The sequence below is a fragment of the Oreochromis aureus genome, linkage group 6 (genome assembly GCF_013358895.1).
Source record: "Oreochromis aureus strain Israel breed Guangdong linkage group 6, ZZ_aureus, whole genome shotgun sequence".
Classification (NCBI taxonomy): Eukaryota; Metazoa; Chordata; class Actinopteri; order Cichliformes; family Cichlidae; genus Oreochromis; species Oreochromis aureus.
Window position 1 is genome coordinate 32139538 of NC_052947.1, and position 22251 is coordinate 32161788.

At 38.0% G+C, this 22251-nt stretch overlaps 2 protein-coding genes across 4 annotated transcripts in view; both read left to right on the forward strand.

Annotated features, from left to right (window-relative positions):
- The window catches only part of LOC120440577 (polymeric immunoglobulin receptor-like), a 29244-nt gene extending 8013 nt beyond the window's left edge, over positions 1-21231 (forward strand). The window contains exons 1-8 of one of the 3 annotated variants that reach the window (XM_039613277.1): positions 14381-16085; positions 16279-16605; positions 17144-17464; positions 17588-17884; positions 18727-18786; positions 19131-19220; positions 19312-19388; positions 19977-21231. In XM_039613277.1, the coding sequence (XP_039469211.1) occupies positions 15923-16085; positions 16279-16605; positions 17144-17464; positions 17588-17884; positions 18727-18786; positions 19131-19220; positions 19312-19388; positions 19977-20129 (1488 nt within the window). In that variant the 5' untranslated portion in view covers positions 14381-15922 and the 3' untranslated portion in view covers positions 20130-21231. Of the gene's footprint in view, positions 1-14380; positions 16086-16278; positions 16606-17143; positions 17465-17587; positions 17885-18726; positions 18787-19130; positions 19221-19311; positions 19389-19976 lie in introns of those variants that run through there. The other 2 variants (XM_039613276.1, XM_039613278.1) reach the window with 2 other exon arrangements.
- Positions 484-12593, forward strand: LOC116335594 (polymeric immunoglobulin receptor-like). The gene is made up of 10 exons (XM_039613273.1): positions 484-547; positions 739-1068; positions 1347-1667; positions 1753-2073; positions 2191-2490; positions 5536-5829; positions 7334-7369; positions 7962-8042; positions 8133-8209; positions 10692-12593. The coding sequence occupies exons 1-10, from the start codon at positions 511-513 to the stop codon at positions 10797-10799; spliced, it is 1905 nt and encodes a 634-aa protein (XP_039469207.1). The 5' UTR covers positions 484-510; the 3' UTR covers positions 10800-12593.
- Positions 21232-22251: the final 1020 nt, after the last annotated feature.

Here is a 22251-nt window from a genome sequence, read left to right on the forward strand (position 1 = left end):
AGGCCAGCTGAAATCATCTGGCTGGAACAGGGTTTGGGGGCAGTAGGCAGTCAGAGGGAGCGCTTCGGACTTTGACCAATTTCATACTTTTATTTATTAAGTTTTATTAATTTTTTCTCTGTGTCTTTTACTTAGCAGTAGAGTGGTAGTTTGTTTTAATAGCTCTCTCTTTAAAAAGGGATTTCTGCTGTGTACTATTTATATTTTATGCCAGCACGGTTGGTGTAGCACATGCACAATTTCATTGCACATGTACAATGACAATAAAGGGTTATTCTATTCAAGGCTATGCTATTATAGAAAGCTTGTGAAATCTTCTTTAACCACTAGATGGAATGTGTCAGCTATTTCAGAAGCCCAACTAAGAATGCCCTACCTCATCTGTGTTGATGGTCCAGCTCTACCCCTCCCCTCACATTACTATGGCGTTAAATGACGCCTGTTTCCATCATTTTTTTAAACCTGAGAGAATTTCCTGTCAAGGCTCTATGTGGACAAACTAAAGCAAAGATGAGGAGACTTCAAAACCTGCTGTTCACCTTTTGCAGTAAGTTGTTTAAACTGGTAAATAACTAAAATATAAAGACCAAAGGCTGATGTAGACTAAGTAGTACATATATCTCTTCTAGTAATTTAGGAGCAGTAGGCCAAACGCTTTCAGACTTGGTCATTTCGTTATACAGCACTAACATTGTTAGCATGAAACCTACCATGATGACTTTCACATTCTTTTTCCAGTTGCTCTGAGGTGTGTGACCACTGCAGAAGAGGTGATCCATGTGACTGGATATGTAGGGAGTGCAGTTAAAGTTTCCTGCTCCTATGATCAGGGTTACGAGTCTTATGAGAAGTACCTGTGTCAGAATGACTGTCACAGCGATAATGATGTTCTTATTACAACATCAAATCCAGTGAAAAGCAAATACAGGATCCATGATGACAAAACAGCACGAATCTTCACAACAAGCATCTCTGATCTTCGTTCTGCGGATGCTGGGAAATACTGGTGTGGAGTGAGCAGATTTGGAAGAGATATCTACACCGAAGTCGAGCTGAAATTAGTCCAAGGTAAATAAACCTTTCCCAAAATCGAATTATATGTTGAATTCAGGTAAAATCATATGTATAAACCTGTTGTTATTATATAGGTTCCAATGTAACAACAGACAAAAATATAACTGATTAAACATTACTTAAATTAAATGCTATAAATATGACCTGCAACTCAGTTTTAGCCAGTTCAGGTTTTCGATATAATTTTGTTGCAGCAAGCTAATTAAATAAAACATCATATCTCTATTCTATGACTGTAGCGTGTCTTCTAATGCTGTTGATCTTTTTGACAGACAGCTGCTGTAACAGTGTGAAAGAAGTTGAAAGTTATGCAGGATATTCAGTGTCCTTCAGTTGTCCATATGAGTCAAGGTACCAGAACAACCTGAAGTACATCTGCAAAGGAACCCAGCCCTCCATGTGTCTGCAACGGGCACTAATCACCTCTTACAACAACCAAAATGGGCGATTCAGATTTGATGATGAAAATATCTTAACACAATTCACAACAAAAATTAGCCGTTTGACACAAAGTGATTCAGGGCGTTACCTTTGTGGCATCCAAAGAAACTCTGACCTGCATCTTTTCTGTGCTTTTGAGCTGAAAGTTAAAGGTGAGCGTTCATAGTAACATCTCATTATATCAGCTGACAGAAAACACTGTGTTCTGTAAAACTAATAAAATTATCTTTTTGACAGACCACTGCTGTGATACTGTGACCAATATTGAAAGTTATGAGGGATACTCTGAGTCCATCAATTGTCCTTACGAAAGTCAGTACCAGAACAGCCTGAAGTACATCTGCAGAGGAAACCAGCCCTCCACATGTCTGCAGGAGGCAATAATCACCTCTGACAACAGAGAAAGTGGTCGCTTCAGACTTAATGATGTAAAAATGTCAAGAATATTCACAGTGACAATTAGCAGCTTGACCCAAAGTGATTCAGGGTATTACCTTTGTGGTGTTCAAACAAACTCTGACCATGATGTTTTCTCTGCTGTTGACCTGAACGTCAAAGGTGAGAGGTCATAGTAATATCTCATTATACCAATCAAAAGAAAACAGCTTCTTCTAAAAGAAAGTATTTCAGATTTATTTTTGAATCGTAAATAGTTTTTCTCTTTCAATCTGACAGAGTGGTGCTGTGTCAGGTCAACTAAAATAACAGGTACTGTGGGACAGCTACTAACTCTGCAGTGCCCTTATCCTCAACAACATCAGGATAACAGGAAGTTCCTCTGTAAGGGAGACCACCGCAACAGCTGCAGAGACATGGTGATGAGTCAAAACAGATTCACACTACGAGATGATATTTATTCCAACTCTTTCTCAGTGATGATCACAAAGCTAGAAGAAGCAGATGCTGGGACCTACTGGTGTGGGTCAGACTCACAGTGGAGAGTTGGAAACTACACCAAGATTCAGCTGTCAGTCGGTGAGATGAACACATTTAAATGAAGGAAAAATGGACAGAGCTATGAGTTACATCTTTTTTTTTAACTGCTTTTAAAGCATACACTGCGGCTGGTGATTCAGTTGTTTGTAGTGTGATAGAATTATGACAACTCCATAGTGTTTCACACAAAGCACAGAATATATGCCAAACAGAACTAGAGGCCAGTTTTTTTAATCTTCTTTACTGGATGGTTTGCTACATAAATGAATAAATAAATAAATTAATTAATTAATTAATAATCTAATTTCAGTTGTGTGAATAGTTTAGGATTCTTGGGGTATCAGTCAGGACCCTCTGCACTAGTCTTTCTACTAAAATGTGATTCTTGTGTTAAAATAAAGTTTCTAAGAGAACTAAGAGGGGTTTTTTCTCCAACAGTCTTTCTGCAGCATACCAGCACTGTACCTTCTACAGTAAAAACTCCTGGAAAAACTGTACCTCCTACATCAGAAAATCTTGTAAAAACTATAACTTCTACAATGCTTTTATCCCCACAAGGGCAAGTATCTAGTAAGGGTCCCCAGGCTACCCAAGCCTACCTTTGGGATCTGGACACACAATTGTATCCAGATCCCAAAAAGTTGATTCTGTTCATTTGGATATTGCAGAGGATCAAATAATTATTTTCCACACTCTATATTGCATATTGTCTTCCAGGGGCCAGAGCAGGCAACACTGAGGGAAATTTAAAACTGCTGGCTAAGGGTAAACATAAATTCAGTAAATTCATAATTCACGTCGGCAGTAATGGCACCCAGTTACGCCAATCGGAGGTCACTAAAGTCAATATTGAATCGGTGTGTAACTTTGCCAAAACAATGTCGGACTCTGTAGTTTTCTCTGGTCCCCTCCCCAATCAGACCAGGAGTGACATGTTTAGCCGCATGTCTGTGAAGGTTCTCAGTCATCCAGGTCATCGTAGTCAAAGGAATTTGCAAAGAAAAGCGTCTGGACGCTTTTCTTTGCAAATTCCTTTGACTTAGCCGCATGTTCTCCTTAAATTGCTGGCTGTCTGAGTGGTGTCCAAAACACGATGTGGGCTTCATAGATAATTGGCAAACCTTCTGGAGGAAACCTGGTCTTGTTAGGAGAGACGGCATCCATCCCACTTTGGATGGAGCAGCTCCTCATTTCTAAAAATCTGGACAAATTCATTAAACCCCCCAAAATATGACTATCCAGAGTTGGGACCAGGAAGCAGAGTTGCAGTCTTACACGCCTCACTGCAGCTTCTCTCGTCCTGTTAGTAGGGATGGGTATCGTTTAGGTTTTATCCGATACCGGTGCCAAACCGGTACTTTTGAAACAGTGCCGGTGCTTAAACGGTGCTCGAACCGGTGCTTAAAGAATGGAAAACACAAACTTTGTCCAAAAACCTCTTATGTTTTTATTTTTAGCAGTCTTTTTTTTTATGGTGACTCCACCATTGAAAATGGATGGAGAACTTTGACTGTAAATTTTGTCACTGCCCTATGAATTTCATCCACTTTTTCTTTGGTCATTTTAGCCTTTTTGGCCAGGGTGAAGGGAGTATCTGCCATCAAACAAGAAGACAGCCGCATGTAACTACCACGGTGTTTGGTAGTTCACCTTACATGCATTAATTTAATAACGTGGTTAGCCTACTCAACGTAAATTACACACGAACCACATTAAGCTACTCACCCAGAGAAGAACGGCTGCTGCTGCCATCATCATCGGTCATCATTTCTGCTACACTGGCAGGGCTAGGGGCCAGGACTCTTCGGGTTCTTGGGGGATGTTGCTAACTCCGGGTCCGATAACAGGTGGCGACAGCTATGCGTCGCCAGGTGTTTCATCAGATTCGAGGTGTTACCTCCTTTGCACAGTATCACCTTAAAGCACTTGTTGCAGGCTGCTGAGTTTGCATCTTTTTCTGTGAAGTACAGCCAGACTTTTAATCACTTCACCTTGGGCATTTTTAATCTGTAGCTCTAGGAAAGGTAAAATGATTGGCTAGAATCCAAAGTTTATGACATCTCAGGGGGAAAAAAGAACCGAAATAAAGCACTGAAATGTGCGCTGCTTTTCGGTCTGATTACTACGGTTTACGTCAGAACACCGGTACCCATCCCTACCTGTTACCCCCCCAAAACCCCATCTCCATAGAGACTGTGTCAGCTCCCAAACAGACAGAAACAAACTAAAAACCAGCAATAAACAACTTAAACATAAAAAAAATCACAAAAAAAGAACAATACAGTAGCCACATCTGAACCAAAGAGTAAAACAGTGAAATGTGGATTATTAAATACTAGGTCTCTCTCCTCCAAGTCTCTGTTCAAAAGATATCACCAGTGAAGTCAAGCTGAAATTAGTAACAGGTAAACAAAGACTTGGTACAATTCAGTTTGACACTGAGTTACAGTTAACGATAAGGAATTAATAGATTCTATTTGTTCAGGATTATCTGTTTCTCTGCTGTAAAATTTAAAGCACTATATTAATCATCAAAGCATCAAAGGATGGAAAACTGTCACAAGTTTACAAATATAAAGTTGTTCCATGAGTTGAATATGAAATCCTTAAGTTTTATATACAATTGTTTAATGGGTGCAACATGTCTTCTGATGCTTTTACCCCTGTTGACAGACCACTGCTGTAACACTGTGACCAAAATTCTGAATTATCAGGGATATTCAGTATCCATTAGTTGTCCGTATGAGCCTCAGTACCAGAACAGCCTGAAGTACATCTGCAGAGGAAACAGCCCTCCACATGTCTTCAGCAGGCACTAATCACCTCTGACAACAAGGAAAATGGACGATTCAGACTTGATGATGATAAAATGTTGAAAAAAAAATTACATACATAAACATCACCAGTTTGAGCCAAGAGGATTCAGAGTATTACCTTTGTGGTGTCCAAAGAAACTCTGACCTGGATGTTTTCTCTGCTGTTCTGTTGGAAGTTGAAGATGAGCGGTCAAAGCTACAGTGTATTTAATTACATTAGTTAAATATCTGATGATTCTGAAATCACCTTTTTCTTTCATTCATACAGAGTTCTGCTGTGTCAAATCAACTAAAATAAATGGTACTGTGGGGCAGCCACTAACTTTGCAGTGTCCTTATCCTTCACAACACCGGGATAACAGGAAGTTCCTCTGTAAGGGAGACCACCGCAACAACTGCACAGATATGCTAAAGAATCAAAGCAGATTCACACTACAAGATGCTTCTTCCAACACTTTCATTGTGATGATCTCAAAGCTGGAAGTAGCTGATGGTGGGACATACTGGTGTGGGTCAGACTCACAGTGGAGGGTTGGAAACTACACCAAGATTCAGCTTTCAGGTATGTTAAACACTTCTGTATACACTATGATAATACAATAAATATATTTGTAGGATATGTGTTTGTTTGAGCTCCATTATGGAAACAGAGTGTAGGTGATCATTCATTTGTCTGAGGTGTGATCTAATAAAAACCGTTAGTCCAGTGCTCCCCACCCAAAAAATAAATAAACAACAACTTTCACTCAATACAATATTTATCGGCAATATGCAGTTTTTATATATATACGCACACTCACACATCTCACATATATATATAGACTTAGTCTTTTTAGCATTTTTGGTTAATACTCTGTGTCTCTCCATTAAAATGAAACTACAATTAAACAATTGGAGACTGTTGATTTCTTTATAAGTGAGCAAACTTAGCAGGGGAACAAATAATTGTGTCAAGTTTAAGACATTTGGATTGAAAAATAGAGCAATGAAAAGTAAAATGGCCATGATACACAGAAATGTGTTGAAAACAGCCCAGCACTTGCCTTTGACGGATATCCTTCAGATAAGCCAAGAAAATCAATTTCCTTCCCTTACTTGCAGTGTTACTGGATAGTGTGTCACAGTGAGCCCCCTGCTGGTGATGTATTAGTGTAACATTGATTATAACAGTAGGAAGAGAGGATTATCCACAGTGTGCTTATTTCCTAACAAACTGTCAGTCACAGGTTGTTAATAAATGAGTGCTCAGAGTCCTTGTTTGCATAATTAGTTCCTTTGTGTATCTGGTTTCAAAACGCCTATATGGCAAAAAACCCTGTGTGATTGGACTTTTTATAATTTTGCACTACTGGCTTTAAGAAAATCATGGTAATGACACCATTCACCTGTATGTAGCTGTGTTTTTTAGCAGTTATGCTTAATTGTTAATCAATTAATTAATGCAGAGGTCTTATTTTGTTGTTCTGTACAATAAGTTTCTTTGACAAACTGCTTTCATTGTATGGGCTTAGTTGGCTTAATAATTGATAGTTTCTGTTTAATGATAAGTAAAGAAAGGTAGCATCAAAAGTAATTAAAAAATAATCATTAATTTTGTAATTTAAGTAATTAAAAAATAGAGTATTTACAGCAATAGGATTTGCAATGTTTTGGTTTTGTTCTGTTTTTTAACTGTGAGAGAAAAATGTTGCAGACTTCTTTTGCAGTCAGTGATTTTATCCCCACAAGGGCATGTATCTAGTAAGGATCCCCAGGCTACCTAAGCTTACCTCGGAATATGACACACAATTGTATCCAGATCACAAAAAGTTGATTCTGTTCATTTGGATATTGCAGATCGCAGAGGATCAAATAATTATATTCCACACAATATATTTCATATGTTATAAGTAGATTTTACCTGCTACATACTAAAGATAATAACGCAACTCTTTCTACATAATGAGACAGGAAGGAAAGAGTGAGAGGCATGTAATACATTTTTAGTTTATCATCTCCTGCCATTGTATTAAAGTTTGTGTTAAAATAACATTGCTAAGAGCACTTATCGTTATTTTCTCTTGCAGTCTTTCCACAGAGCACTCTGGGGGAAAAAAAACCAGGTAAATAAATTAAACTGTACGTATGACTGTTAACGTGTACTTCTGTGTTATGAGAACAATTGTCACGGTTCTGAGTCATTTTGACCCAGCTTTTTCAGTTTCTTATATTTTGGCATATTTCTGTATTCTGGTTCTATTTTGATTATTATTCTAGATTTAGTTCAGTGTCAAGTCTGCGTCTTTGTAAATTGTTTCTTGTTTCCTGTTTTACTTAAAAGGTTCATGTCTCATGTCAGTGTGTTCAGTTTTACTTGCCTCCTGTCTCGTTAGCCCTAATCTCTCCCAGCTGTGTCTCCCTCCTGTTTCCCGTTCCCTGATTACTCCCCTGTGTATGTAAGCCCTGTGTTTCCTTTGCTCTCTGTTGCGTCGTTAATGTCTGCTCACCCTTATACCACTATGTGTGTTCTGTTTGCCTGCCTGCAAGTTTATTTGTTTTCTAGTTTAGTTAGTCTTTGTTCAGTCTGCAATCCCACAATAAAGCTGAGGAGTTTTGAGTTCACCTGTGCCTCCATGAGTCCTGCTCTTGGGTCCACCTTTCCTTTCCTGCCTGCCTTCACCCTATGACAATAGTTTTTGTTTGTTTGTTTTTCAGCACTCTATGTGATACCCCCTGTACTGCTTTTGATATGTATCCTCGTTCTTGTTTATAAGTACAGACGTTCCAGAATTGAAGGTATCTTTTACACTCATGTGCACAGAGGAATCCTTACACTCAAGTGTCCATGTAAATACAGCATAACCATATCTAATGCTGTGTTTTCAGAAGCTGTTCTCTCCCTGAGGAGAAATGCATCTAGGAAAAAGAGTTCAAAGGAGGTGGTTGGTGCAGCACAAAGTGAAGTAAGAAAACTAAAGTGTAAAGTCTTAATAGAGAAGTATGTTTGTCACACACTCCATTATGAATATTTAGGATTAAAAGAAATAACAGGTTTTATACTGTTTGTTGGGTTTAATATGCAAGATTCGTTTGGAATGTGGGACAACTGGAGTTTAAATGGATCTCCCATTTGGAATTGTTTTGTGTACATTTTATTTTTCATGCTCAGAAAGTTATAGTATGATGTTTGAATGTAGATTAAGGCACGATAGCTACAAACAGGCTAACATCCATACAGACGAGGACACAATTATTAGCCCCACCCTATGAAAATGAATGTTTTTGTACAAAACTTTTCACAGGTGTTTTTAAGTTGTTGTTTTTTAACAGAACAAGTGATTTTCAACACAGCATTTCTAAATAAATCTCCAAAAGTTGAATCTGTTCATCTGGATGTAGCGTTTTGTGGGAGAACGTTTCGTCACTCATCCAAGTGACTTCTTCAGTCTCAGCTGACTGAGAAGAGTCTGAAGAAGTCACTTGGATGAGTGACGAAACGTTTCTCCCACAAAACGCTACATCCAGATGAACAGATTCAACTTTTGGAGATTTACTTTCCTGGATGATTGAGAATGCATCAAGACATTTCTAAACAAACTAATTTGCACACATTCACAGAAACATTTTGGGGAAAGATTACCAGAATCAATGCAGTGTTTCTGCTGTTTATAAGACAACCATAGTGGCAGCCTAACAGAAACTTTCCTGACTTCAGCCCACAGATACATGTGACCATTGAATTGCTTCTCTGCTGATTATTTTCTGTCCCTCTAGTGTCCACTGGGTGGCGCACTTTTTCCACACAATACAGCACTTGTGACTATCACAGTCAGTATAATAAGCCCTATTAAAAACTGACCTTTTTCATTTAGCCATAGCACTGCTGCTATGCAAGGATGTGGTTTAAACTCTGGGTTATGTTCCAGTTTACAAACAGTTCAAAAAACTTCAGCAAATCTGTTTAGACTTGAGAAAAATACTTTTAGATGTAGAAAGTTATTACAGGATTTCAAAATGTCAAGAACTGGAGCAAGATCAGTAAATTCAAAGAGAGTGACATGTTATGGAACAAGCCTGGGAGAGGAAGCTAATCATTTTTGATGCTTATAGTTTTTGGTTTCTGTGACATAATTTTAAATCTGTGTGCAAAGTAAATAATGTAAGCATTCAAATTAAAACTAGGACGTTTGGAAAAGCTGTGTTAAAAACTCCTTCTTTCATGTGTTAGAATCTGTATCTAGAATCAGTATTTTAAGCATCATCTACAGTTTGGGTCCTGTCAGAGTCTTACTTAGTTGCTGAATACATTACAATTGTCGTCCTTACTTCCATAGGTTTTCAGTTTTCTTGATAAATATTACAAATCTGGACAGACATACGTGTACATAGGGCTGGGTATCGTCACTGATTTCTAGAATCGATTTGATTCCAATTCATAAGGTCCCGATTTGATTCGATCCACGATTCGATTCAATTTGATTCGAGGGGAAATTTTGCCTCAGACAGTCAGAAATATAATTCTGATCACTTATCAGTACATATCCATATTTTTATATCTATAAAAAGAAAATTGACACTTATGAAACTTTATCAAAGGAGTAAGCATCACACCAGGTGCCTTTGTGTCAAAGTATCTGAGGATAAAACACAGAAAACCTTGAAGGAGATTTTCTTGGCCTGGCTTTTTATAGCAGATAACCTTAAAAATATTCTGCAGTAGAACAAAAACTGAAAAGAGAGAGCTGTGCATGAAGTGTGATTTAATCATGGTGGAGACAAAGTAAGAAGGAATTCATGACGATGTTTATGTGAAGCAAAATGTGAAGCCTAGTTTGCATCTTGTTTTGCTGGTTGGAGAGAGACAAAAACCTGCAGCTTCAGAATGTAGCGCAAAAAAAGACATAAACACAAAACGCGGACCCGACGCATCGGAATCAGTGAGCTGTTGGCTTTCAGCCCCAACAGCGTGTCTGCGTATGTGCCGTCGGGTGAGAAAGCCGACATCTCACTGATTCTGATGCGTCGGCGGGTCCTTACGTCTTTGTGCAGAATCTGTGTACCTGCTCTCATTTACTGTTTTAGCTGTTTGGTGGTTGTCGAAATTTTGTGAGGTTTAACCTGAGATTCTGGTGTTTCGGGCAAAATAAATTTAAGTTGTAGTTCAAGTTGTAGTGTACACGTAGGGGTGGGTTTTGATTATCGATTTTCCGATAAAAATCGATTCAGGATTTTAATGAATCGATTTTAATCGGAAAATCGATAATCAAAACCCACCCCTACATGTACACTACAACTTGACTCACTGTTAAGGTGTACAACCATAAGGCAATACTTCTACTGGCTTTAGTGTAATTGTAGAAAATTTCTAAATGTGTCCACAACTCAGTTTTCTGCAACATGTGTCATTCATTTGTTCTGTTTAATGTGTCTTGATTCTTTTTTTAGATTTATAAAAATCAAGCTGTGGTGACCTCCAATGACCAAACCACCTGTAACATCTATGAAGAAGTAGATGTAGAAGTACACTACGAAAACTTGACCGCAAGTGATTAAATCTGCTGCAATGAAAATTTCCATAAACCTGACAGAAGATACTGTTCAGTCCATAAATATTTGGACAGAGGCAACTATTTTCTAATTTTGGTTCTTTAAATGAAACAAATCAGACATAGTTGAAGGGACTCAAAAGTAATTGGACAAATTAAATAGGTGAAAATAAAATGTTAATTTCTAATACATGATTGAAACCCTTTGCTGGCAATTACAGCCCCATGTCTTGATATCATGGATATCACCAGGTGCTCGGTTTCCTTCTTTTAGTCTTCAAATAAATCCACGCCCACTTGGGTTAAGATCAGGTCACCCACTTGGCCATTCAAAAATATTCCACATCTTTGGTTTAATAAACTCCTGGGTTGCTTTGGCTGTATGTTTTGGGTCATTGGGCAGATGGACTTATACAGATGGACAATCAATTTGACTGCATTTAGCCTGATTTGTCTGAACACCGCAGAATTAATTTGGCTGCTTCTGTCCTGTGTCACATCATTAATAAACACTAGTGTCCCAGTGCCACTGGCAGTCATGCACGCCCAAGCACACTGCCTCTGCCGTGTTTTACAGATGATGGATATTGATACACCTACCTCCCGGAGAGTGTTGTCACTTGGTTGGCTGTTGTGAAGGGGTTTCTCTTCACTATGAAATGATTCTGCGATCATGTACCAAAGTGTCTTCCATGGACATCCAGGTCTTCTTGCGTTGCTGAGTTTACCAGTGCTTTCTTTCTTTCTCAGGATGTACCAAACTGTAGATTTTATCATTTCAAATATTGAAGCAATTTTTCAGATTCAGTTTTTCTGTTCTGTAAGCTTAAGGATGGCTTTTTTCACCTGCATGGAGAGCTCCTTTGGATGTATGTTATCTGTTCACAGCAAAATATTCCAAATGCAAGCATGACACATCAAATCAACTCCAGGCCCTTTATCTGCTTAATTAATAATGACATAATACAGAAAGTGCCCACACCTGCCCATGAAACAGCCTTTGAGTTGTCCAGTTATTCTGGTCACTTTATAAAGTGGTTGGCACATGTTAAGAAGCTGAAACTCCTAAACTCTTTATTCAATTTGACTGTGGATAACCCTCAAATGAAAGCTGAGAGTCTACACATTATGTCCATGCCCAGTGTATAACTATAATTAGAATATGTTCTGGCAAAGAGGTATAAAAACAATTATAAATCGATCTAACTGGAAGTAGCACTCACATCTGTAGTTACTAGCTTTGCCTTTAATTGCTTAGTGTTCATAAAAATATCTGCTGTTTTTTTTAAAGTGAAAACCCAATAATGCAAAACTCATATGATTTTAAAGTGAACAAATACACAAAGTGAAATACAATCAAATTTGTTTACATACAGTAATTAAACATTACCTTTATTCTATTTTATATATTAGTTTTTGGTTTGGTTTATTGTTTTGAACTATTTAAAGAAGTCCCCACTTTGCTGCAGTGTCAGTTTTAGATATTTGGAGTCAAACATACAGCAGTGAAAAGTAAAATGGTCATGATACACATAAACATGCACAAAACTGTCAACTTCAACATTTGACAAGAGTTTGATATCATATAAATTTTCTTCCTTTACGTGCAATGTTACTGGTTAGTGTGTCATAGTGAGCCCCCTGCTGGTGATGTATTAGTTTAACACTGATTATTAGAGTAGGAATAGAAGATTACCTACAGTATGCATATATCCTAATGACCTGTCAGTCACAGGTTGTTAACAAATGAGTGCTTGTTTGCATAATTAGTCCCTTTGCCTCTCTGCTTTCTAAACACCAAGATGGCAAAAACCATATTATATATATATCGATCGATCGATCGATCGATATATATATATATAGATAGATAGATATAGATATAGATATATATAGATATAGATAGATATATATATATCTCTCTCTCTCTCTCTCTCTCTCTCTCTCTCTCTCTCTCTCTCTATATATATATATATATATATATATATATATATATATAGATAGATAGATAGTATTTTCAAATCTACTAAATGCATTTTATTTGCAAGCAGCTTAGTATATGTTTAATAAAAATTGCAGTATATTATATAAAATTGCCTCATGATTTCTCAGGATAGCAAGCTGAGAAAAATGTATTATCTGTGTTTGTTATTAATAAAAAATGTACAAAAACAGATAGCTTACTGTAGAGAACTGTGTAACATAAAAATAAAAAAGCAGCAGTTTCCTCCGTCCTTCTTTGTCATCATCAGGGGAACAGATTTTGAGGTGGTTGAGTACTACAGACACCCAAGATAATAACGATGAAGGTGTTTTTAAAAAGGGCCAGAGCTGCCTTTGCCTATATCTAATGAGAATTATCATTGTTACGGCCTTTGCATGTTATCCTGTGAAACTGACCTCGTGTGGGTGTGTCCTGCCATCTCTCCTGCCTTAGTTGCCACCCTTTTGTACAGCTGACTCTCATCAGCAATTACGAGTACTTAAGGCCAGGGAACAGTGTGCTCTAGTGCCAGAGAGCCTTGTTGGTTTTTGTAGCTAGTGAGCTGTGAATGCATGTGTGGTGATGGTAACAGCTGACAGTAAGTATGGCCAAAAGCACAGCAGCCAAACAAGTAAGGCGGAGAATATAGGTTCTGAGAATAACACAAACCTGTGTAACTATACTAAGCAATAAGTATAGAAAGAGAGCAGCGGCAGCCAAAACACGCCAGTGTCCAGTCCCTCAAGAGACCTGCTCCCTCAACTCTGATCTTCAATCTATGGATGTTGGGAAATACTGGTGTCCAGTAACCAGAATGTTTGATGATATGTAGACTGAAGTCGAGCTGAAAGTAGTAAAAGTAAATGTTTTTAAGGTTTCATGAAATCTGAGCTGACAGCAATCGCTTCAGCGTGTCAGGTCAGAACACTTATAAATGTTCAGATGAGAGTGGCAGACTCCAAGAATAAAGTTGTCATTCTTGTGTGTGTGTGTGTGTGTGTGTGTGTGTGGTTTCTGTAGACAAAGCAAACCAATATCAGAAACCAAATTATATTGTAAACATGAAGATAGAGCTGAGCAGTACTCAAATACAGTATATAACTAAATAAACAGGCATATTGCTTCACACTGGTTATGTAAACTTAAAGTCAGATATTATGAATTAATCCAGCATACAGCTATGCAATGAAGACAACTTTACACTGTTTATCATCCAGTACACAGAGGACAGAAAGAACAACACAATAACAACAAACCTCTCCGCTAGAAGCCAGTTAGGAATTAAATCTTTCAGTAGCAAACTGCCACTTACGCATAACCTCATTTTAACAGAAGCAGAAAAAACTGCTGGTAAGTCATCAAATACACTCATGGCTAAACACAAACATAACTGAGTGAAGTACAACATCGAACTTACGGTCTTATAATCGCACACTGTCAGTTGTTCGGTGGCTGTTTGTCTCTGAGCTGAAGCTGCGGACATGCACACCTACGGTGCATTCAGTGGTGCATGGAAAATCCCATACATACCCTACCATTTTGGACATTAAATACAGACTGGGCAAAATTCAATTTTATATTGAAAGTTAGTAAAATTCAAAAAAATATTTAGTTAAAGGCAAGGACTTCAGTTTGCATGTCTTCAAACAGTGGTATAAGATTATCTGCTTTTTCTGGTGCAGAATCAACTAACTGTTTAACTCTAATTTTGAGCTGATTAATAATGGAATAACTGGTTCGTCTTCAGTCTTTATTAGAAGAATCTGTGCAGGCCCCAAGTTGAAGACGATTTATTTTTTACATGTCGTCATTAGACTCTATAAATTCTCCCCATTGTGAATTAGATTCAAGCTTTGGGACTGGAACAAAATCAGACGATTAATGATGCTTTTATATTAAAGCATGCTTAATGTCAACAGGATAAAACACAAAACCTCTGAGTTGTTTTTCTGCAGTGAAAGCTTTATAATGTAGTGAAGTAGATTCTGGGGTAGGATTTTACATGATGTCCCCAAATGCACCACTAACATCCACACCTTCCCAGTTGACAATTAGCAGGCTTATAAGAAACAGCTGAGCTTCACTACCAGAAGGAGTCATTTGGCAGTCTTGTCCATCCAAGGTGGCTGAGAGCATTAGGCAGTTAAGCGCTGCAGATCTCTCAAGGAAAGCTACTCAGTTTAGTATTGCCCTTTAGAGAGAGCTAAGTGGGACTCTTGTGTTCATCATAACGTGGCATATAGTAGGGTGGACTTTGACAACTGTTTCCCTCTTTTGTTGCAGGTTTGCACTATACTGCTGCTGTCTTCTCTTATGCTGTTTTGCTTGTTATGCGATGCTTTTATAATGAACAGTAATTTGGGGTGTATTTGTTTTATGTAGATCTTTTACTAATTTGTTTAACGTTTTATGCCTTGTTTTATTGCTTTAGTAAAGGTGCGGCCGCTTCTTGAGGGGCTAGGCACGTGAGGTGGAATCCCCTCCCCGATGCATGCGAGTGTACACACCGGGCATAGGTAGATTGCACCATTTAGAGTTTAGTGTGAGTGAGGTCTGCAGTGAAATCACACGGGTGAGTAATTGGTGGCACCCTTGGGCACTCCTCCCTGTAGGTTGCCTCCTCAAGTGGCCGGTCTCCACTATTTTGTTTAGTTATTCTTTTATCATACTGTGATTGTTTTTAGGGTAGCATCGTGGTAGGGAGTCTGGTCGTTTTAATCATCGGTTGTTATTAAAGTGTTTTAACTATTTTGCCGTCTCAACCCTGCTACCTTAGGTGCCTTTTTGATTTTATAATTCTATGTTTTCAGTAGTTCTTCTTAATAAACTTTGATTTGTAAAATTCATCTGTCTCACCTCTGCCGTTAATAACGAGTCTGTGGGCTTTGGTAGCCAGTGTAACACTTACTTTGGCCAGAGAAATCTTTCCTGGGGTGTAACTCCCTCCCCCAGGTGGCGTTGTCAACATCTTACCGTCCCCAGTTATTCCTCAATGGCGCCACCACAATGAGTACAATTTCCTAAATCTCCTAACTCTTTTATTGGCAGTGCTGTTTTTAACACTTCTTGATTCTGAATACTTCTTTCACCACTAGATGGCCTATGTCAGCTGTTTTACAAATTACTAAAATACATTTAGAGGAAGGGCCATGGAAGAAAGCGCCATCCCCTCTCTACTGATAGTTCAGCTCTGCACGTCCCTTCTCATTGCTCTACAAGACCACCGTGTCTGCATAATATTGTCAAATCTTACATTTCAATCGGCCAAAGCAAAGATGTGGAGCCTCCAAAACCTGCTTTTCATCCTCTGCAGTAAGTATTTTAAACGAATAAATAATTAAACATACAAAGTTCAAAGGCAGATGTAGATTTATGTTTTACTGTTAAGGAGCAGTATGCAAGACCAGTTATGACAGCTTAGATGACTGCCCTGGTCATCTGATTTCTTTTTACAGCTCTAACGTTGCTTCAAATAAAACATAACATTTTCACATTGTCTTTACAGTTGTTCTGAGATGTGTGACCTGTGCAGTAGGGGTGATCCATGTGACTGGATATGTGGGGAGAGAGGTTAACGTTTCCTGCTCTTATAATGAGGGTTATGAATCTTATGAAAAGTACCTGTGTAAGAACGACTGTGGTAGTGACGATGTTCTTATTACAACATCAAACTCCGTGAAAAACAAATACAGGGTCCATGATGACAAAACGGCACGAATGTTCACAACGACCATCACTGATCTTCAATCTGTGGATGCTGGGAAATACTGGTGTGGAGTGAGCAGATCTGGGAAAGATATCTACACTGAAGTTAAGCTGAAATTAGTATCAGGTAAATAAAGACATGGACAAGTTGAGTTGTACATTTAAAGTGATTAAAGATCATGAAAAGAAAGTTCTGCCATTACCAGCTAATTCTGCTGTAGCATCAACATACTGTTAAACAGTAGTTTGTACTGAACTGAACCAATGAGTACTGAGTTAATCAATCTTAAGATCCTATGCTGACATCTCAATGCTTAAGCCCGATGGATAAACATGTACAGACCAGTAACAATAAGACATAAAACACACTCAAGTAGATAAAATAATAAATGCAAACAGTAAACCCTCATATAAGCACTGCATGATGGAAAAAAAGTCACAACTTTATAAGTGTATGTGAAACAAGCAAAAGACATTAAATCAGTGACTAATGAGGAGCTAAAATAATAAATGCAAACAGTAAATATATTTAAACCCTCATATAAGCTTGTATGTGAAGCAAGTGAAAGACTTTAAAACAATGAGTTGAATATGAAACTCTTGTGCTTCATATATAACCATTTTTGGGCTGTAATACTTCTGGTGTTGTTTTACCTTCTTGACAGACAGCTGCTGTGACACTGTGACCAAAGTTCAAAGTTATGAGGGACACTCTGAGTCCCTCAGTTGTCGGTATGAGTCTCAGTACCAGAACAGTCTGAAGTACATCTGCAGAGGAAATCGGCCCTCCACATGTCTGCAGCAGGCACTGATCACCTCTGACACCAAACAAAATGGACGATTCAGACTTGATGATGACAAAGTGTTAGGAACATTCACAGTGAACATTAGCAGTTTGACTCAAAATGATTCAGGATCATACCTCTGTGGTGTCCAAAGAAACTCTGAGCTGGATGTTTTCTCTGCTGTTGAGCTTAACGTTGAAGGTGAGAGGTCATAGTTATACTTAATTACATCAGCCTGAATATATCAATGCTTTTTCCCCAATAAGCTCCAACAAGCTGAATATCTGGTGATTCTAAAATACCTTTGCTCATTCAATCTGACAGAGTGGTGCTGTGTCAAATCAACTAAAATAAATGGTACTGCAGGACATCCACTAACTTTGCAGTGTCCTTATCCTCCACAATATCGGCATAACAGCAAGTTCCTCTGTAAGGGAGACCACCGCAACAATTGCACAAAGATGGCGGTGAGTCAAAGGAGGTTCACACTGCAAGATAATGCTACTTCCAGTTCTTTCATGATAAAGATCACAGCACTGGAAGCAGGTGATGCTGGGACATACTGGTGTGGGACAGACTCACAGTGGAGAGTTGGAAACTACACCAAGATTGAGCTGTCAGGTATGTTGTGAACAATTTTGTGTATATATAATCCAAGTAATAGATGTGTGAGCTGTGTGCTTGTTAGGGCTCAGTTCAGCTGTCTGAGGTGTGAACAAATGAAAAAAAACTGAAGCTCACAGTAAGCACAACAGAAATAGAACTACTGAGAACTTCACCTACTTGTTACTTATCAGATGAACGATGATCTGAAATCTGTTTTGGGGTTTGTTTTGCTGTATGTAAATCTCAGAATTTGTTAAGTTATACAAGCTTATCTGCTAAAATAAGAATTTATAGCCACACTAGCACCATTTGACTGAAAGCTTTTGAGTTTTATATGTATCGCATATATTAACTACAAATATAAAATAGGAATCAAGCAAACCTTGAAAGTGTAACTATCGCCTGAGTATTATTACTGTGAAAACTGATACCATGGAATAAATAATAATATTAACAATAACTTCATTTATGTAACACTTTTAAAAACACAGAGTTAAAAAGTGTTTCACAATTTAAAAAAAAAAGATTGAAGATTGAGTCAGCCAAGCTGACTGACTGGGGAAGGCTGTTTCACAGTTTGGGCGCTACAACCTCAAAAGCATGATCACCTTTGGTTTTAAAAACAGAGCGAGTGACAAACATGACCAATTTAATGTCTATGAAACTCCATGAAATACAGTAACAGAAATAAGCACGGGTTTCTTGGTTGATTTATCTGTTTCCTGGTAATTCAATGGAGAACTTGAAAACTGGTAAAAACATTTGGTCAAATGACCCAGTGTTTTTGACTTTTTTGACTATAATCTGTCTTGAAATATAGTTGCTGAGAGCACTAAGAGTTTTTTTTTCTCTTACAGTCTTTCTGCAGCACACCAGCACTGTAACTCCAGGCACCACTGTGGGAACAAGAATCCCAGGTAAAACTATTACAGATACAGAAAACACGTGTGTGTCTGTTAGTGTGTACTTCAGCTGATTGGTGTTGTGACAAGAAATACATTTCATACCATGAATTATGGTTAACATTTGGTTTTGGTTATGGCTTCATGGTTACATGAAGTGAATGTAAGTCAAGCCAATATGTTAAAGCATCTGTGGGTGTGGGCTCCAGTAACCACAGTTAAGTTATACATGTAACTTATAAACCGAAAATTATGAAACCATTGCGTAAGTCCACGGGTCTGCTGTTAGATTCATAAAAGATTGTTATTGAAATTATTGTGCAATTTTACTGTGTTCTGTTTTGGTTTCTATTTTTCAGATGCAGCACTCTATGTGGTTTACACAGCACCCGTTGCGCTGCTGCTAATGTGTGTTCTAGTAATTGTTTATAAGTACAGATGTCTCAAAGGTACTGTTACATTCATATACACACAGAGACCCTTAAACTCAGATATGCATGAAAAACTAGCATAACCACATCTAATGCTGTGTATTTTCAGAAGCTGATGAAACCACAAGCAAACATAAACCCAAGGCAAAGAGCTCAAAGGAAGTGATGGGTGCAACAGGAAGCAGAGTAAGTCTTAGAGAAAGAGTCTAAATAGAGTTGTGCATCTATAACACACTCCACTATAAATAATTACAATAAAAGAAATGACTGATTTTACTCGTAGTCCAAACAAACTTTAACATGTAAAATTTATTTGGTGATTTAATTAAATGGGAAGGTGTAGTCTAATTGTTTTGAACAGAAGAGCTAAAAGAGAAGTGCACCCTTGACCTGTTTTCACTTCTATATCATAGTGTGACATTAACTGTACACTTTTAGCAAGTGTATCATGGTGCATTGTTACATTGTAGCATGAAAGAGTGGCTATTGACCAACAGGCTGCACTTCCAGAACACTGACTATAGAATTTGTGTGCTGTTACATTTATTACTCTTAACGATAATTCCTTAAAAAAACGTTTACTACATTTTGGTTATTATAACCCTGGATGGACATAAATTAATACTGCAACTTGACTTGCTGGAGGAAGCATAAGGCTACTTTGGCTGAAATGCCAGTGCATAGACATTTTTTTTCAAAATGTTTCCAACAACCCAGGTCTCTGCAACGTGTGTTGTTCATTGTTCTGTTTACTGTGTGTTGATTCTTTTTTAGATTTATGGAAATCAAGAAAGTGTTTTGACCTACAAAAAGCAACGCGCCTGTAGCCACCATGAAGATCCAGGTAGAAATGAAGAGGTCTATGCAAACATGCCCACAACAGAAGAAATCTACTGTAATGAAAGTTTCCATAATAGAAAAACATGAATTGAGTTCACAACTGTGGTCCGTATATTCCATTTCATTAGTATTCCTTAGAGTGTTCATAAAACTTTCTACTCTTTTTAAAATAAAAATGTAGAATTCTCCAAACGTAAATTATCAACATGAGTGTGAACTAAATGAAAAAGAAAAGTAAAATAAAATACAGTTTGGTGAAACATAATAATACATTTAATAGTACACTGATTTATATCCATTTTCATTTATTTTACCTAATTAAACTTAAATCACCACAACTGCTTTTCCAATTAACAGAGTTTTGTACTAAAAAAAACAAAAAGACAGACATACTTCAGAAGAGCCAGGACAATCAACTTCTTTCCAACTGGATTGTAGTGGAAAGTATATCACAGGGGTTCAAACTGTAAAATATAAAAACCACACAGCACAGTTTTACACTACACCTTGGGAGTCGGTATGTTACGTAAAGGAAAAAGCATCAGAAGGTTCTCCAAGAACAAATACTTTCTTGTCTGTAGTCATGAAAATATTAAAACGCTGAATTTGCCAGGATCTACTAAAGAAAACATGAAGTTCTTTTGTAAATTATGGCTACGTGGTAACACGGTGGTGTGGTGGTTAGCACTATTGCCTCACAGCAAGAAGGTCCTGGGTTTGACTCCGCTGACCAGGGCCTTTCTGTGTGGCGTTCGCATGTTCTCCCCGTGTTTGCTTGGGTTCTCTCCAGGTACTCCAGCTTCTTCTCACAGTCCAAAGACATGCAGTTATGGGTGTTAGGTTAGGTTAACAGATGATTCTGGGGATGGAGACAATGGTTGTCTGTCTCTCTGTGTTAACCCTACGATAGACTGGCAACCTGTCCAGGGTCTATCCTGCCTCTCGCCCTATGACAGCTGGGATAGGCTCCAGCAGGCAAACCCTGACGAGGATAAGCAGAACACAATGGATGGATGACCATTATTAGAATAACAATAGAAGATTCACTACAATTTGTTTATTTTCTCATGACGTGTAAATCACTGGTTGTCTTCTGTGTAAGAAAAACATGTTAATGATGGCATGCACATGTATGTAGCTGTGTTTGTGTTACAGTTTGTGTAACTTTTGTTAATTAAAAAACTCTGCCGCTTTCATCAATGCTTTTACAGAACTGACTACTTTATTTTTTTGTTCTGTAGAACAAGTTTTTGTGACAAACTGGTTTCACTGTATGGGCTTGGTTTGGTTTTTTTATGGCTTGCTTTACAAGAGAAAAATTGTAAATACAAAACTGTTAAAGGAAGAGGTTGCAGTCTACTTGATAATAGCTAGTTTAATTAGCTACTTTACTAAAATTACACACACACACACACACACACACACACACACACTCTGTTAGTAATGCTCATGTACCCAGCTTCTTAAAGCAATGAATTCAGTACTTGCACTTTGTAATAAATCTGATAATTTTTTAGGGCTTACTTGTAATGGTGCCACTTAAAGCTTTAAGAGTGGATTCTGAATATTTACAATCCACAAAATTAATGAGTTGGGAACATAATCAGCGGATTAATGCTGAGTGATGCATGAATAATAATCAGAAGACTAGGGTTATATAGTGCTTTTTAATACAAGAAACCAGACAACATTTTACAGAGGTTTAAAAAAAAAAAAGTTAATACAGGATCAAAATGAACACACATGAATCCAATAAAACAACACAAAAACATTATCCAAATGTCCGTCTGATTACAGTTTTAAAGTGTTTTTTAAAGCATGCCACAAAGTCAAAGTTAGCAGGAGAACGTAATAAACTAGGTTTTGGTGCTAAGGTTTGGAAAGCAGAGTCCCCCTTAGTTTTTAGATGGATATGTAGGATCACTTGAAGATCTCTGTCTGTGGACCTAAGGATCCAGCTTGGGAGTGACTCTTCTTACCCTTCCTCTCCCCCCTCCTCGCCCCCCCTCCTCATCCTCCTCTTGCTCCTCCTTGTCCTTGTCGTCCTCTTCGTCCTACTTCTTCACCTCCGCGTCCTCTTCCTCGGCCTCCTCTACTTCTCACTCTTCCTGCTCCCTCCATTGTACTCCACACACAGAGCTTACCTGTATTATAGTGCTTAAGCTGATTGCAAAGTGAACTAATTATCTAAAAAAGTTTTCACATGTGA

Bases quoted from the DNA above. Each gene is read 5' to 3' on its own strand.
- LOC116335594 (XM_039613273.1), top strand. From the start codon at position 511: ATGAGGAGACTTCAAAACCTGCTGTTCACCTTTTGCA. The intron at 1,668-1,752 runs GTGAGCGTTCAT...TCTTTTTGACAG, and splicing joins TTTTGAGCTGAAAGTTAAAG to ACCACTGCTGTGATACTGTG. The intron at 2,074-2,190 runs GTGAGAGGTCAT...TCAATCTGACAG, and splicing joins TGTTGACCTGAACGTCAAAG to AGTGGTGCTGTGTCAGGTCA.